The sequence below is a fragment of the Leptosomus discolor genome, chromosome 2 (genome assembly GCF_034619465.1).
Source record: "Leptosomus discolor isolate bLepDis1 chromosome 2, bLepDis1.hap2, whole genome shotgun sequence".
Classification (NCBI taxonomy): domain Eukaryota; kingdom Metazoa; phylum Chordata; class Aves; order Leptosomiformes; family Leptosomidae; genus Leptosomus; species Leptosomus discolor.
The window spans coordinates 57,932,712-57,950,670 of record NC_141392.1 but is presented as its reverse complement, the minus strand read 5'-3'; the positions used below and the strand labels follow the sequence as shown (position 1 = coordinate 57,950,670).

The 17,959-nt window shown below is 41.5% G+C and overlaps 1 protein-coding gene across 3 annotated transcripts in view; it reads left to right on the top strand.

The window, feature by feature from the left end:
• The window catches only part of CNKSR3 (CNKSR family member 3), a 60,223-nt gene that overhangs the window by 25,470 nt on the left and 16,794 nt on the right, over positions 1 to 17,959 (top strand). For 2 of the 3 annotated variants that reach the window (XM_086461115.1, XM_086461113.1), the window contains exons 2-4: positions 8,102 to 8,265; positions 15,996 to 16,198; positions 17,536 to 17,623. In XM_086461115.1, coding sequence (XP_086317241.1) covers positions 8,102 to 8,265; positions 15,996 to 16,198; positions 17,536 to 17,623 — 455 coding nt within the window. Of the gene's footprint in view, positions 1 to 7,622; positions 7,645 to 8,101; positions 8,266 to 15,995; positions 16,199 to 17,535; positions 17,624 to 17,959 lie in introns of those variants that run through there. The other variant, XM_086461116.1, reaches the window with a different exon arrangement.

Sequence of the window (17,959 nt, the reverse complement as noted above, 5' to 3'; positions counted from 1 at the left end):
GTCAGACGTGACTTCTGTGGCGTTTTCTTTCATGAACCTGTTCACCTTCCCCTGAACCTGTATGATTGTTGAACATTCATTGCGTATGGCTGTGTGAAGAATCCCTGTCTTATTGCTTGTTTGGACCTGTTGCATGCTAGCTTCATTGGCTTTCCCTAGTTCCTGCATTGGAAGAAGCAATGTATAATTGGTGATCTTTCTGGTTTTTGTGTCGCTTCTGGCTTTATAGGCCGTTATCGTGTCGTCCTCCTCCCTACAATCTTTTCTTCTGTAAAGACTCCACTCTTACTTACTCTGTGTCTGCTTAGTTTCCTGAAAGTATTTTGTGAGGGAAATCTGAGTGGGTTTTCCTGGTTTTTGTAGAGAGATCTTGCTTTGCAAACCTGCTGGAGTTCTTGGAAGGGTTCAGTGAACATGTGAACAAAAGCTATTTCGACTTTCTTAACACACTTGGCTGATTTACCCTGTGAAGTGTTGAAGGTTATAGTTGTCCTCAAATTTACAGTCTGGAGTGTGATAATGGATACTGCTGGAATGGTCTCAATCAACGGCTTTGTAGGCAGGACTGGTAAAAAGCGTAGCACAGTGGAAGGCCTGTCAATTTGAGATTGCATCTATATGGAGCGATTAAAGGTTAAACACAGTCTCCGCAGCCCTTCTGGTCAGGGTGGTTTACAACCCAAATGTACCCACCAGTTCTTTTATCACAAGGCAAAGCTTTCAGTTTTGCATTCAAAAGAAGCTAAGGGATTTATGGATGGATTTGTATGGACTGAATGGATTTATTTTGAGGTAGTGTGAACACGTGTGTATGTAGTCTGTTTTTCCAGGCTAAATATGTTAGCTGGGAATACTGAAAATAGGAACATCTTGCAAAAGGCTTTCTGTGCAACTGTCAGTCAGAGGGGACCATAAAGCACTCATTATCAGAGTTGAAGGCTTTGCCCTTTCCCTCTGTCCTGCTGTGACCTTCATGAGGGAGCTGCCCTTTGCCTCCCTGCTGGCAGGCAGAGGCCAGCAATTTGTCTGGTTCCATCCCTGTGTGGGACAGACAAGAAACTTCGGTACCATTCTGGCTGTTGTAGGCAATGCTTGTCCTCAGCAAAGCTAGACCTAATGCCTGGTGAGGCAACAGGCTGTACTTACTTGGTTAGGATGCAGATGACTAAACAGAAATGTGGAAGAGTTGCTTACAATTGACTACATAAGAACTTATTTTATAAACAAGCTGGTTTATGCATTTTGTGTCATTTTGTGATGATGATAGTAATCAGGTCTTGCTCTTCAATTGAGTTGTGTGGGGTTTTTTTTTATTTTTAAAATGATTGATGCTTCAGATGGTGGCAGTGTTATGAGTGTGAAATTACTTGGGATTAAAAAATTGAACAAGGAAGTGTTTTTACCTTTGGACACTAGACGGTAATTCAAAGATCTCTTGAAGGCTTTTATTTTTTCTTTGCAAACTGAGGCCTTTGAGCTCTCTTCTGGCCCCTATGAGTGGCTCACACCAACTGATAACTAAAATTTTGTTTTGAAAACTTATGGAAAGATAAATGCTAAACCAATCGTGATAGTCCTGCCTGAACAACCTAGTGGCTTTCTACAATGGAGTGACTGCATCAGTGGACAAGGGAAGAGCTATGGATGTCATCTGTGTGGACTTCTTCAAGGCCTTTGACGTGGTCCCCCACAACATCCTTCTCTCTAAGTTGGAGAGATGTAGGTTCAATGAGGGGACTGTTCAGTGGCTAAGGAATTGGCTGGATGGTCACATCCAGAGAGTAGTGGTCAGTGGCTTGATGTCCAGATGGAAAATGGTGACAAGTGGTGTCCCTCAGGGGTCTGTACTGGGAACAATGCTGTTTAAGATCTTCGTTAATAATATTGACAGTGGCATTGAGTGCACCCTCAGCAAGTTTGTTTGCTGATGACAGCAAGCTGGGTTGTGCAGCCAAGGGATGGGATACCATCCAGAGGGACCTGGACAAGCTGGAGAGGTGGGCCCAGGTGAATCTCGTGAGGTTCAACAAGGCCAAGTGCAAGGTCCTGGACTTGGGCCAGGGCAACTGCCAGTATCAATGCAGGCTGGAAGAAGACATGTTAGAGAGCAGCCCTGTGGAAAAAGACTTGGGGGTACTAGTGGAACAAAAAGCTGGACACGACCCACCAGTGCGCAACTGCAGCCCAGAAAGCCAGTCGCATCCTGGGCTGCATCAAAAGAACTGTGGCCAGCAGGTTGAGAGAAGTGATTCTCTCCCTCTACTCTGCCCTGGTGAGACCTCACCTGGAGTACTACATCCAGCTCTGGAGCCCCCAACACAAGAAGGATGTGGAGCTGTTGGAGCATGTCCAGAGGAGGGCCCCAAAAATGATCGGGGGCTGGAGCACCTTCCCTATGAAGAGAGGCTGAAAGAGTTGGGCTTGTTCAGCCTGAAGAAGAGAAGGCTCCAGGGAGACCTTATAGTGACCTTCCAGTACCTGAAAGGGGTCTATAAGAAGGCAGGGGAAGAACTGTTCACAAGGATTTGTAGTGACAGGATGAGGGGTAATGGTTTTAAGCTAGAAAAGGGTAGATTTAGGTTGGACATTAGAAAAAAGTTCTTTAATATGAGGGTGGTGGATCACTGGAACAGGTTGCCCAGAGAGGTAGTGGAAGCCCCATCACTGGAGACATACAAGGTCAGGCTTGATGGGCCTCTGAGCAACCTGATCTAGTTAGAGATGTCCCTGCTTATTGCAGAGGGGTTGGACTAGATGACCTTTAGAGGTCCCTTCCAACCCAATACATTCGATGATTCTATAGCTAAGAAACAGGCATGTGGATCCTAAAAAGTCAGTTCTTACCTAGGCTCGGATTATTACTGAATTAATTTTCCACTGACTACTCTAGATTTATTCTTATCATCCTTTTAAAGGACCTTGAATTCCTTTGTTAAAGTCACCCCTGGCTCTGTTTGTCTGTAATATTGCAGGAGGAGAATGGCATCTGTGGCGTTACAGTGGAACAGCCCTCCCACTGTGTTCTATATTAAAGAAAACTGTGTGTTTAGTTTTCTTTCTCCTCAAACTTTTCAGTTTGTTCCTTTTCACCCTGTACCTGTCCTGCTGAACTGCTTCAGCTTTTCACAGCTGACTTGCAGAGCCTTTTTCTTTACTTTCATTTGCCTTCTCAGGTGCCGGTTCATCCACTTATGAAGTAGCTCTTTTCTCTTTCAAGCATTTATTTGCTGCCTTGATTCCCTCCTGCTTTTTCTTTTATTAATTCCTTCCAGTCCTGGAAATAGATGGAGGAACTGAAAGAAGGAAGCTATCACAATGAACAATTGAAGTTATAAAATGATGTGGAATATAAATAATAGTATAATGGCATGTATGATGGGCTATGTCAAAGATTCACCTAGAGCTGATCATCTTTCAAATCTTGGGAGGATGGATTGAAGTTGGTGTGTGCAAGGAGTCTTTGGAGACTAAACATAGCAACTGAATAGACTGTGAAGGGGAGACCAGAATAAGAGTGAATTTCTTAGGTGGGAAGATCAGATTCTTATAACATTTGAATGTGTTTCTTCAGTTGATGAGGCAAAAAAGACTTTGGCAGTCCCACCAAGCCTGCTGTCCCAGGCAGTCCCTTGACGGGCTGAGAGTTGTAGTTGAACCTTGGTGCTACCCTGAGAGACTAGGTGCTGCCAGTTTGTTAGAGTCACCCAGCAGAGAAGAGATGAGTCCATATTCATAATAATAAGGCTGTATTTCCTTGAGACGGTGAGCAATGATCCTCCTGGTGGTGCTATGTGAAGAAGGTCTTGTACTTACAAGTTCTTCCTCTGTTCAAGTGGCTTGTGCTCCTACCACTTCTTCGTGTCAGCTTTGTCATTTTATGAGCTGTCCTGAGAATCTGTTCAGGTTCCTGAACTAACAGAAAATTATCTCAGTCATGTTCCAGTTCCCCCTCCCCGTTCCTTCCTCAGTTCCTTGGCCTGTCTATCTCCCCTTTCCCTTCCTTGCTCTAACCCCCATGCCCCCCACCCCCCGCCATGTGGGAGTATATAGGTTCTGTGGTCTCACAAGAGAAGCAAGTGAGGAAGAGTGGGGTGGTGGGAGGAAAGAATAGGTGGTGAGTCTGCTGGTTTTGGACCTGTGGCCGTAATACATTAGTTTTTACTGCTTTATGGTAGATGAATTATTTGGTAATGTTCAACACAGAAGTTGAGCAAAAGGCATGACACTACTTAATACTCTACTCATAAAACGCACGTCTAGTACTCAGGAGTCAGATACCTCATTGCTGAATGTCTGACATCTATCAACAGTAGAAATGTTAATTCTCTGAGTAAACTGATAGTTATGGCTTAGACCCAAGCCTCCCCCTTAACCGCCTCAAAATTGGTGTTTTCCCTCAATTCTTATTCAAAATAACTTTCTTAATCTTGGAAACAGATGGAGATTGGTATCAGTGCAAACCTGTAGGTGTAAGCCCTGTCCTAATGTTTTTGCATGAATGCAAGGTATTGAATGTCTTCTGGGGTGCTTTGCATGGTGGTGGAAGGTTATTTTAGACAGAAAAGTCTAGACAGTTCTTTGGATCTATTGCACATCTCTACACCTGCCAAAATTTGTGAGGGAGGTTTGTTCAAGTTACACTGCAGGTCCTCAGAAGGGTTTTCATGATATGAATAACACAAGCCAGACTAGTATCTCTCTTTCTTTCTCCCTCCGCCCAAAAATCACTGCTACTATTGTTGTCAAACTTGGGTATTGCTATTTCCATTTCCATCTTCCCTCATTCTCTAAACAATTATGTAAGTGGGAAGGATGTTATCTTTCGTGTGTGATTTTGATGTATGTGCAAGGAATAATATAGGGATTTCTCACGTGCAGTTGAGACAAATGCTTTTTAAACACACTGAGCATAAAATGAATAGATTAGACCTCAGAAGGGCTTTTCAGTGGTAATAGTTATCTTTTCCAATGTCAGAGTCTTAATCGTATTTTTATTGGAATTAGAGAAAATTATTTTCTAGCAAATGACCTGGCAAGTAAGAAAATATCTTTCTGAGTAATGTAGACTGCTTTTTATAGTTCTTAATTTATCTAAGTTTCTCAAAAATGTCCAGACTTTGCTAATGGGCAATACCAAATCTACGTGAGGCTCTGAAGTTTACAGAGAAAATACATGGAAAGAACTGAGATGTTTGGAAGAAGATAAAAATGAGTGGTTAATTTAGATTACCAGTGACATTTGAATGCTGACCTTTAAAGCTTTGCTTAAATATTATTTAGTTTATTTTATTGAACTGATTTAGGAGTCCTTTTTTCTTCCCTTCTGCTTTTCCTCTTGGAGAAATAGGATTTTTTTTGTTTGTACATGATGAGTCATTTTCAATCATAAGAATGAAATGTTTAAACAATAGGATATAAATGTGGTTGCAATCTCAATTAAAATATTTAAGGTTTTTCCATATGTTTCTTAGTAAAAATAATAACAACACTAATGTTAGTAATCTCATCTTAAACCATTAGTGAATGCTTGCCATGAGTGTGTGGGTCTGCCTTCACTTCCTGCTTTGCATAGTTTTGGTCTCTTATTCTTAAATACATTTCTAGCTGAGCAGCTATGGCCCTGTGTTGACTGTTTTGAATTAACATTTGTGTGATTTTTGTAATATTTTATTTTATAAAATACAGTCTTACAGTGTGATTAAAGGTGAAAGACATAGTTACATTTCTTGGAGGGGATATATGCATTTGTGAGGCATATGTTTTAGCATAGAATGAGGATCTAGAAAGTTGAGTCAACACACAGAAAGCATAGTAGGCAAAAGCAACACTGCATCAAAAAAACTTGAAAAGTGAAAACTTCATTGCATGCTGAATAAAGTATTTTATTTTAGGTGTTTGTGTAATTTGTAATGGAAACTGTGGTCTTACAATGGCAAATGATGGGAAACAGTGGTCCGCAAGACTGCATTAAAAATTTGGAATGCCAAATATGTGCACTGTATGTCAGCCTCTGTTGAGAATTTGTTTTGAAAAAATAAATTGTTAAACAATGAAGGCCAGATCTTTTTATTATTTTTGCTGGGAAAAGAGTTTGTATAGCCTAAGGGAGAATTTCATGCCTGTGGGAAAGAGAACACTGGGCTCAATTTTCAAAATTTATGTGGTCTTGCCAAGACAGATGGGAAGAAACAAGAGTGCACCCCAAACAACTGTAGCCCTGGGAGACTGCTCATCTTGCATGCGGGTTTTCCCATTCATAATTATGCTTAAAAATCAAGCTGTGCACACTAGTAGCTCTGCACGTGGAGGAGTCGTGCTTGTTCAGCCGGATTTTGATGTACTGCAATAATTAAGTTTGCCCAAGTCATGTAAAGGGGTGACTGTTAAGTGCCAGGGTGTCTGTCCTTACTAATTTCTGAGCAAGCATTATGAAGGCAAGTGATGTGTGTTAAGTAAGCCTGTGCCTTTGGGAGTCCAAAATCTACAGATCTGCTGTGACCAGACACTGCAAGGCAGCAGTGACTGCTTGTGCTGCGCTGAAGAAAGGAATATGTTTCATGTGACTGCTAGAACCCCCCTTGTGATTTGTCTCGAATGTTTTCTTGGCAGTGGAGTGCGCTGGGAGTGCTTGTTTTCCAGACCGCTAATGCAGCTCCGTGAGTGGAACTGAGTGCTGGTCTTCTGGCTCTCGTTTCCTTGTAGCTCAGGATGCTGTTCGTGTTTCTCATCTGCAGCATTCGACATCCTGTCTATCTCAATGGCTTCCTTTTGAGCCAGCATAGTGGATAAACATCCTTTATACAGCTAAAGGTTCAATTTTTTAAAAACTGAATGGTCAAACAATGTAGCTATTGTGGATGCTACAAAGTAGATGTTGAATGTGTAATCTGAATTTTTGCTTGGGTCAACTATTTTCTGTGAATGTGGTATATTTCTACAAAACAGATCTAACTGGACCTGTTCCTTTTGCTCTAGCTAGTATATTGAAGTGGAATAGGGCATCAAGAGCACTGCATCATCTTCAAAATGACACATCTATCCAGATTTTTTTCCCCTGATTGTTATTGCTCACAGGATCTTTAAGAACAGAGGAAATGAGTAGAATACATGAGAACACAGGATTAACACATGAAGTTTAGTTAAATAAAACAAAATGAAGACCAGAAATCGTTTCTGTAATCACTGGGGGGAAAAAAAAATCACGGGATCATAGAATCGCAATTTAATGTGAGGATTTTAGAGATATTGCTGGGACAAAATACTGTTTTAAAAATTCTTCGTAGATACAAAAGTGTATTGGATTTCTTATTGGTGTGTGCCATTAATCCTCAGCAAGGGGAAGGAATGGCTGATTCAGGAAGCTGCAGCGTCTCATAAATCAAGGGACTAATGAGACTTGAGACAAACATAACTTTGATTGCTTTGCCTTTGTTCCATTTTCCTCTCATCATTTGTTTAGCCTTTTTACGTACAAGTGGATGGGGAACTGCGGGTTTTATGCTTTTGTTTGTTTGCTTGTTTAACTAGGCTTTGGGCAAGATCTGTGTTCTTGCCTTGACTTGTATTTCTTCTTGGTTTTTTTTTTTTTTTTTCTTTTGGTCAGTTGTTATTTTTTGTGGGTTTTGCTTTGGTTACCCTTCAGGGGTTTGGGTTACCCTGATAGCTTTGCCTATGCGTGCCCCTTAATAGCTTTGCCTATGCACACACCAAAGGGACGTTCTTACCAGCTGAACTTGATCCACAAGGAGTAGGTGGGTCATGCATTGACTTAGGTGACCCAAAGATCCCTGTAATCTGCATGCTCTGTTTCTATGACCCTGTGGTACAACTTCAGTTGCACTGCAAGTTTCTTATATAATTTGGCATCATGTATTGTGTGAGCTTCCAATTTGTGCCTCTCACAGCATTTTATTTTTGTTGTGTGGGGTTTATTTGGTGTGTGGTGGTTTTCTTTTTGTGGGTGTTTTTGGTTTTGTTTTTTGTGTGTGTGTGTGTGTTTTGTTTTGTTTTTTTTTTTTTCTTTTTTTTTTAAATTGGGAGAAGGGGAAGAGAAGGCAGAAATTTGTAATCACGTTCCCTTCTCTCTTTTGTGTTTTGGTAGGCCTGGATGATTGCCTGCAGCAGTATGTCCATAAATTTGAACGGGAGAAGATAAATGGTGAACAGCTGTTACAGATTTCTCACCAGGACCTTGAAGACTTGGGTATCTCACGGATTGGACACCAGGAGCTGGTTCTGGAGGCTGTGGATCTCCTGTGTGCGCTGGTTAGTTAAGTGGTGAACAGACATGCAGAGAATTTCTTGAAGTGGTCTTTTTGGGTGAATAACTAAGTCAAGTCTGATAAAACCAGAATACCTGCGTCTCTTGTTTTCTGTTACACTTCCCAGTAAAAGAAAACAGTAAGAATTTGTTTAATTCTCTGAAGTTTTGTGTTAATAGCTCTAACTTTTTCCTTGTAAGAGGTATCACTAATTTGTTTGGTTGCCCTTCGAAAGAAAGAAGTTGTCTGAGTAGCACTGTTAGATCTGGTGGCTCCTGTTAGTGAAAAGAGTGATTAAAATTGATATTGAGTAGAGTGAATTTATGATAGAAGATAGAAGGCATAGTCTTGAAATGACAGCTGCTAATCGTTCCTTACATAAATTGAAATGAGTTTAGGGTGATCTGTAGTCTAATACAAAGTGAAGAAAATGCTCTTGAAATAAAGGATGTTTTGCTAATTCCGTTATAGTTGATTTAAACTGCCATTGGATCTGGAACTTAAGTTGTTCCTCTGTCTTACTTCTGATATATAACTGCGCAGATACTTTTAAAACAAACATACTCTGAAAAGAATAAATTTTGGACTGTTTTGCTAGTGCAGGCTTTATTTAAAAGCCGTAGTTTGGACACAGTCTTGAAGCATGTGTTTGAGGTAACACAGTGAATAAGCGCCAGAGGTATATATGATTACATCAGGGAGAAGGGTTGGAAAGGCTGCCTTGATGATTCCTTGGCCAGCGCTAGCCTGTCTTCTCTTCATTAGGCAAGACTTGCAGCACTAAGCATACTCTTCTTAAAATGGAGAGTCTTTGTTGCCTGTGTGATACGTCCTTTATTTGCAGAAGAGAGGTGCTACAGGGATTCTTTGTACTCCACAACCAGGAACAAATTGGATAGCCTGTACTGAAAGAAATGTGTTTAATGAAATCACTTCATACAATCTGAAAGGTTTCCCAAAGAGTTGCTCTTACATTTGAAAAACGTTTTATTTCCTTTTCGGTATTTGATCTGTCAAAAAATTTTAACATTAACTTGAAAATCTGATAGAAGAACATAATTAGCCTGAATTGCAGTTTGTGTTGTCGTGAGGGATAATCTGTCAGCCAAATGAAGGCATCTGGTGAGTTAGTAAATGTACTATATGTTGTATACAGTCCTGGCTGAAGTAATGGATGTGGCAGCCCCCTAAGGCACTTTTTTCTTCTTTTTAAAATATTAGAATAAAATGAACAAAGCTGGACAACTGCCAGAACCTAAAGCTGTGTTTTATCTCCTACGATTTCCTTCTAATTTCCTTTGTAGACAAAAGTTTTGACCTCAGACTCGTTTCTGGAAATCCTTTGTGAAATGCAGCTCAAGTTAATGCATTAGACAGAGTTCACATTGCAGCTGAAATGTCCTTGTTCCTTTTTAAGAGGTGGAGGAAGAATTTCTGTGTTTTAGGTATGCCCTTTGTCACCTTCATAATGCCCCTTCCCTTGAGTTTTTCAGATTGCTGTATAAAATCACCATTGATTTTGTTCCGAAGGGGACGGTGTGTTTTAAGTTCTAGTGACAGCCAGTTTTTTATTTTGCTGTCTCCCTCTTTTTGTGTGAGAGAATGAAGATTTCCCTATTCCACCTGTGTTAGTTCTTTGAAAGTGGGTCTGTGTATTGACATAATGTAGTGGATGTCTTTTGTGTTTGTGTATATATATACGGTGACATTTCCCTGACTTTTGGGGCCTTGAATTAAAAAGCCAGGGAACTATTTTTAGGATTTTCTTCTCTTCCTTCCCCTTTCCCTCCCCACTAAGCTTTAGCTCACACTGTGGAAATGTGACGTTGGCTGGGCCGGACTGAGGTCAGGCTTTGAAAGTTGTCATTCTTGGGGTGGCCTGAGAAGGGGTTTTGGTGGTTCTCCATTCCTGGTGTTCTCAAGGAGAATTTCCCTTTTTATCTAGCTTTGCCTTGGCAGTTTTCCAGCTGAGCTTCCTTCAGGTCAGTGCTTTGGCTCCCTCGTACCGCAAGAACACTTGCGGCTCTAAAGACGGTGAAGCAGCTACCTTTGGAACAAACATCTTTCTCCTGTAACTCTTTTCAAACATTGACTGAGCATACAGACCTTTTTTCCAGCCTCAGTAGATCAGTTGTAAAAACAGAGTGTGAAGACAGTCCTTTCCTTGAGAAAGGACACCAGCTACACCTTTTAAAAATTTTTAAAAAATTATTATTATTTTGGATTTTATAGGAATAGAGGCCTCTTTGGCAGCTATGCTGCCAAGCTGAAAATATGCCTGCAAGTTATGGTGTTTGCTGACACAGTAAGCAAACTCTAGAACCAGTATAGCTGAAAGAAATGAATGCGTGTTTCTCTGCTGCTTTGGTGATGAGGCAGTGTTCCCTCATCTCCTCATAGCAGTGGCAGCACGTGCACCAAAGCTGCAGCTGAAGAGGCAGCAGGAAGAGAGTGTGGACAGGGATAAAAAGCAAAGGTTTCTTGCGGGCACACGTTTCTGTTGCTCTTGACTGGTCTAATAGGCTTTTCTGAACAGATGTTAAAGACTTATTTAAGGAATTTAGAGGATGTATCAAAGAAACTAAATTCTCCAGAGGGGAAAAAGTATCAGCTTGAGTGCCTCCGTATTTTTGTCAATGACAGTGTTTGCTTGGGGGAGAAAAGGGATAGGAGGAAGACATTTCTTAGTTGACTGAAGTATTTGGGGGAGCGGGAAACAAACATAAATAAATATGCTTTTTAAACTCATGCGAAACCACAAAAGCAGCGGCAGGGATCCAGAGGTTAAGCTTTCTCAGCCAAATAATTTGGACAAAAAGCATCTAGAATGGTGGTGAAAACTGAATACTTACTTTTCATTCCCTGATGAGTAGACTTGCCTGTTTGTGTGTAATAAATACAAAACAATGCAAGCATTAACAGGAAACTGTATGCAAATATTTTTACTTTTAATGTGTTCCTTGGATTAGATTTCTGAATCTTTACCTATGTTGTATGATGGGAGAGTTTGGAAGAACAAAAGCAGCTGATTTTTCTTGAGGTTAGAATGAAGAAATACTAGTTTGAAGCAATCTTAAAAAAAAAAAAACAAAAAACACCACCCAACAAAAACAAACAACAACCAGAAAAAAGCTGCCAACACCAAACCACAAAGCAAAAAGAACGTAGTTTTTAGTGTTGTGCCTTTGATAATTTCACTGGTAGTAATGTTCTGCCAGCGTATTTGCAGTGCAACAGAATATAACATCACGTCATAAAATAGAACATGCATACATGAAGACTTACCCTTTATGCCTAATTCTTGTCAAGAGCACCACATCTGTGCACCACCTCATAAGATTTCAGTTTTCTAGAGGTCTCAAATTTAGTGCTGTTTATTAGGAAATCCAAAGGATTCTTTAGGATTCATTTTTGTTAAAAGAGAGAGAGCAAGAATGAGTGACTGTGACAATACGTTGTGTTAACTCTAGTGTTTATATAGGCATGCAGTAAGTTGGATCAGCTTTTGAGCAGCCATTCAGTCTGTCTTTATTATTATTTTTTTTTTTCCCGAGCTGGTTTTCAGTTGGATCAGTGAGCAGATACAGCTCGTCAGACTGCAGCACATGAACATGGCTGGGAAGGGGAAGGTGATGCTACCCTGGGCTCTGGATCAGCCCAAGTCAGCTCTGACACAACTGCTGTGCTCTTTTGATTTCAGTTAGCTGCACTTTTTTCTATAATTTTATGTTGGCTGCCTAACCTTGAGCAATTATTTGGTCAGTGTACTTTTTCTCACTAAATGTAATGAAGTTTGGAAAGAGCGCGCTCTTATGCGCATGTGCTCTCTCGTGCACGTGTGCGTGCTGTCTCTCGCTCCAGCCCTGCGTGTGGCTCCCCAGGTTAATCAGTAACGAGCTGGGAATGTTTGACACAGGGTGCTCTTGACCGCTGCTCTTGACATCCTGGGCTTTGATGAAAGCAACTTTGATGTTTTAAATCGGGAGTGATAGGAAAATAGAACATGTTCTTTGGTTCATGAGCAACAGCTAAAACCTTTTGATTGCTTAAATAATAGGCTGTTAAATATTGTATCCTCAGTCCTATAGAAATATTTCAAAAAAGCCTGCTAAGCTTTGCACTTCTACTATGTGTCACTGTGAAGGCTGTTTGGTGCGCTGCCATGCTATCAGCATTCCGATCTGTCCTGAATTGGGGCTACAGCTCCATGACAAGTTAAATTAATCCAAGTCAGCTGCTGCCTCCACCCCCTCCTGTCCTCTGATTAGTGATTTGTTGTGCTTGCACTTGCCTGACTCTCAGGTGAGCTACTTGAGGGAGCTAAACCAGCTGAGAGCACACTACAGTTGAATGAATCTATTCCCTTTTTAATTTTTTAAAATGGTTTAGTTCCCCAAACCAGCCTGGCCAACAGACTAGACATTGCAAGTGAAGGAGCAGAAAAATAGCAGAAATAAGCGTGTGTGGGGGGTGGTCGGGATAGCGTCAGCTTGGATAGAAACATTGCTGTATCTGGTGAAGGGGCATAACGTTTTCTGTGCATTAGAGCAAGCAGGTGAGGAGACTGGCTTGCCCCTGGAGCAGAGGTGGTTTGGGTTGTGATGACCCTGTGTTCTGGGAAAGTTTATCCCTCAGGCCTGATCCGTAGTTGGAGGATTTGGTCACCTGTACTGAAAAGCTGTGTGCTCCCTGTTGTGCTAGGTAGGTATTGTGCTTAGCCACGATTTCTTCTGGAGCACAAACTGCTGGTTTAGATATCTTGGGTGCATTCCTTGGAGTCTCTGGGGGAAGTTGTAGGAAGGCTTAGTGCAGTGACTGGAGAGCTTGGCTGTGATGTGCTCGATAGGCTGTTGGGGAGACCAGTTGCAGCCATAAGCTGGAGCCCCTATATCTCCAGAGGCAACACCTGTGTTGCCAAAGTCCACCTCAATTCTGAGAACTACTTGACAGTATTATTTAAAAACTGGCTGAACTGGAAAAGTCACACCGGACTGACCTGCTGTATAAAGGTGAGAGAGATGTGATAAGGAGTATGTGAACATTTTAGGGCCAAAGCCAAAATCTGACCTGGTATATCAACATGTGTCCTCTTAAATGCTGAGGCCATCTCCAATTGCAGAAAACCACAGGTGGTGGGCACAATTTCTGCACCTGAAGGACAGAAAGAAACACCTGGAGATACTTAAGTATATAAAGACTCAAGTTCTGACCAGGGTGATTAGGTGGTTATACCACCGTATAGAAACAACTCAAGTATTTTCTGTTCCTTTATGGAAGGTCAGGGGTTGACGTCCTCCAATTCCCCCGTTAAAGGAGGACACTTCTGGCACATGGCTACTTACAAATTCTTGTGGTCACAGGAACATACCCACATCCAGACCTGTTGGTGGAAAAAGTATTCCTCCAAAAATAGACTAATATGCAATGTCCTTTGAGGATGAGAAAGCTAACTGCAAGAAATGCATCTTGACGATGCTCTTGGGTTTGTTTATTTTTTTGGCGTTGTTGTTTTGGTTTTTTGTTTTGGTTTGGTTTTTTGTTTAATTTAAAGGTGATAAATTCATAGATGGCAGCGTGCAAGGATTTTAACATTGCTTCCTGTTAACATCCCTCTCTGATCTTGGAAATTTTAAGGATATGCTTTGTTCCTGCAACAGTGGCATTTTTTTAATTGGATATATCCTCTCAACCCCTACTCCTGGCTGCACTGTAAGGGTACTTCCTTGCCAAGAGCCCTCAGGGGGACACGACGGAGGCACTTATGTAACTTACACTGGGATGTTATCCATAGGAGGTGGTAGGTATTTTAAAGGTAGCTGAAACCTCTCCTTTTGCTGGTGGGTTTATTTGGGGCAAAGATTCTGTTTCATCTTTTGTAAATGACTTAATCCAAGATATTCCAGCCTGGTTTACGGATACTTGACTGTGGAGGGAATGGAGCCACAAGCCAGCAGTGTGCCCTGGCATTACAGAAGACAGCAGCATGCTGGGCTGTATTAATGGGAGCATGTCCAGGAGAGGAAGGGAAGCGATTATCACCCTTTACTCGGCACTCATTGGTCTACATATGCCCCCTGCCCCCAAGTACAGGAAAGATGGGGACAAATCAGAGCAAGCTCAGTGGATGGTTACTCAGTTGATCAGGGCTGGAGCACTCACCAGTGAGGAGAGGCTGAGGGACTGGGGCTTCTTCAGCCTGGGGAAGAGACAGCTTCAGGGAGGCCTAACAGCAGATCCCCAGCACCTGCCGTGGTGGGGAACACTGTTGGGAGGATGACACAGCTGGGCTGTTCACGGTGGTGCATGGCGGGAGGATGGGAGGCGTTGGGCAGAAGTTGAAACGAGAGGTTCAGGCTGGGTGTAAGGAAACACTTTCTCACTCTGAGGACGGTCAAAGGGTGGATCAGGTTGCCCAGTAAGGTTGTGCAGTCTCTGTCCTTGGAGGTTTTCAAGATCTGACTGGGTAAAGCCCTGAACAAGCTGATGTGAGCTCACAGCTGAGCCTGCTGTGAGCAGGAGGTTGGACTGAGACTTCCTGAGCTCCCCTCCAGCCTGGGTGATGCAGTGATCCTGAGTGGAGGCATTGGAAACCCCTGGAAACTTGGCGTTGAATGGAATTAAGATTTGCTTTAGTTGCTTTAGGTTTTTGAGGGAGGAAGGAGAAAAAGTAGATAGTATGACTAAACGATGGAACTTGGAGGTTAGTAACAGAAATCTGCAGCAGCAAAAGAGTAGAGAAAGGCAGGGTTTTTGGGAAAAGCAGGATTTCTTACTCAGAGCTAAGCATTAACTTTCAGAAGGTGCCCACAGAGGTTTTGCAAGGTGAGATGACTCAAAAGCAAAGATACTCAGCAACATATTGCTACATAACTCACACATTTGCACACTGATAGCAAAAAGAAAATCTTGATTACAAAACTGAGTTGTTTCTAGAACAGATAAAGTATAGCATTTCTGGCATGTTTGGAATAAGATGATCAATGTGTTGATTAAATAATTGAGTTTTAATCTTATGGAGCATGGTTTGGTTGTATTTGAATTTATAAAGCTGAAGTTACAGACAGGATTTACAGATTATTTTTTTTTATTTCAAAAATTTCTATAAAGATGCTATTGAATGAAAAATACGATGTCTAAGAATGGTTTTAATTACTATATGTAGTGTTGATGCAGTCTTCAAACTTGCAAATAATTGCAGTGCTGTAATCAAGGAGCACAGTTACTGAAAACTTGTGATCCAAATATTTATTCCATCTTTTGACTGTGAAATTACATTTGCTTCCTGTTGATGTTTTTATCTCTTGCCAGATTAAACGTAGCTTTAGTTGTGAATGAAATGTTACTTCAGTGTTTATGTACCAAAGTATAGAAAACATTTTAAGAAAAAACAGCATTTGCTTTCCTTTAACAAAAAGAAAAACAACACAATCCTATTCGTCTGACTACATTTTAAAGGTAAATGGCATCTAATAGGACATTGGGACTTCATTCTGATGGAAAAGTGTCCTCAAATCTCATTAATGTTAGAAACTGAAGGGGTTTCATGGCACCCACAAAAGTATTCTTTAGTGGCTGCAGTGTAGAACAAATCTTAGAAGGCATTTTTGCTAAAAATACAGAAAAAAATTGGGCAAATCCTCAGACATTCCATCCCATATGAGTTTGTAACTTGTGGTATAATAAATAGGAGGACTCAACAGGGAGACTTATCCAGCTTAATAATATTCCTTGCAGAACTATGGCCTTGAAACAGACAATATGAAGAACCTGGTTCTCAAGCTGCGAGCATCATCCAACAATCTGCAAAATTACATCAGCAGCCGTAGGAAAAGTTCAAATTATGATGGAAATACCTCTCGCAAGCCCCCCAATGAATTCCTTACTTCTGTGGTAGAGCTTATTGGTGCTGCTAAAGCATTGCTTGCATGGTTGGACAGGTAAGAATAAAATCTTTATATTTTAATTTACTGCTATAATTACTTGCTGCTTCTTGTAGGGCAATTTCTAGATGTTTGAGTGTGAAGATCATCTTGATCTCCCTCACCCCTTTTTTGGCATTGCCAGAAGACCTCTAGTGGAAAAATTTAATCTAGGGTATCTACTCTTGTGCTTCCACTCTTGCTAAAACCAGTGAAACGTAACATTACTTCCAAATTTATAGAAGTAAGAGTCTTCCCATTCAGGTCAGTTTCTCATGCACGGGACTTCTTCCCCTCCTTTTCCTGCTTTCCAAATGACTTGTCACTGGCAGATCCCTTTCTAAAAGAATTTTTAATGTTCTGCTGAAATCGTGGCCTTAGCCTCCGCATGCCTGTTTTTTTGTTTGTTTCTGGCAAGAGCCAGAATTGTTTTGTGACAGCTGCAGCGGAAGCAAACAGGGAATGGAGCCGGTCAGCTGCTGGCAGGGATGCTGTCCGCGATAACTGATGAACGTAAATTCTCAAGCCCCTTGCCAGCTTTCCTGAGAAGGAAGGTTAGGAGGGAGGGATGCATAGGAACCAGCAGCAAGGAGCACTTTTATCCTTCAGCATCCCTGCTCTCTAGCAAGGGCATGGTTCTGTGTCCAGGCAGTGACGTTAACAGCTTGTGCTTCTCACTTGGTCCTCTCTTCTCACCCTGTTGTTGGCAGCTCACTCTAAATTTCTTCTGCAGCTCACTGTCAGCAAGACGGCTGGTTTGTCCATTTCCAGACCTGCTGGGGTTATTTCTCAACCCTGTTTCTAGCTCTTTCAGCTGCCTGGAGGGTCTGAGGTGAGACTGTATAGGCTCTAAAGCTTCCTACCTATAATGATCCTTCTCTAAGACTGAGCCTCATCTCACCTCTGTGTGTAAAATTTGAAAATCCTTTTTTCTTCTTTTCTTCTTTTAGTTGATTTTTTTTTTTCCCCCTCCCTCTCTCTCTCCAGTCTGAGTTTAGTAATCAAAGACTTGGAAGTTAGAAATCTACTTGCTGGCAAACCCAAGGATGTGATATTTACAACATAGTGTGATCTTACTCATGCATGCAGCTGAGAGAACTGTAGTTTGGAAAGCTGACTATCTCTTCTGGTTTTGCTCTCTGAACTTGCTTACCACAGGGCTGGACGTTCACTAATTTTGGTGCAAGGACAGAGCAGGACTATGCAGTCAGGAATATTTATATTGTAAAACTGTATCCACACGCTTGTGTGGATGTCAGAGATGCAGCTCTCGCTCACGTGCTATTCCTTACTGATAAAGTAGGATGGGAGAAGACTGGTGCCTTTGATCTAAGGGGAATTTTCTCTTGTTTCAGGACCCCATTTACAGGTATTGCTGATTTTTCATCAATGAAGAACAGAATCATTCAGCTGTGCTTGGATCTCACTACTACTGTTCAGAAGGTCAGCTGATTTCTTTTTCCCTTTGCTTTCCAAAGGGGAAGGAAGGGGGCGGGGGGTGTGTGTTTGAGGAAGCAATGTGCTTGCTGTATGCAGGGTGCTAATTGGAAGGTAGCTCTGGACTTAAGAGCCTACTTGAAGCTTTGAAGGTCCATGAAGGTCAGTTTCAGTTGTCCATTTTTCTGAGTTTGCCCCCCACCAATTTCCAATTTTGCTGTTGCTGGCTGTATCTTAAGTGTTTTAAAGGGTACTCATATTTTCTTGAGCTTTAATGTAAAGAGGGTTAGTTTTTTTTGAAATAGTTGGTCTGCATCTAAAGATTTTTCAAGTTCCAAACAA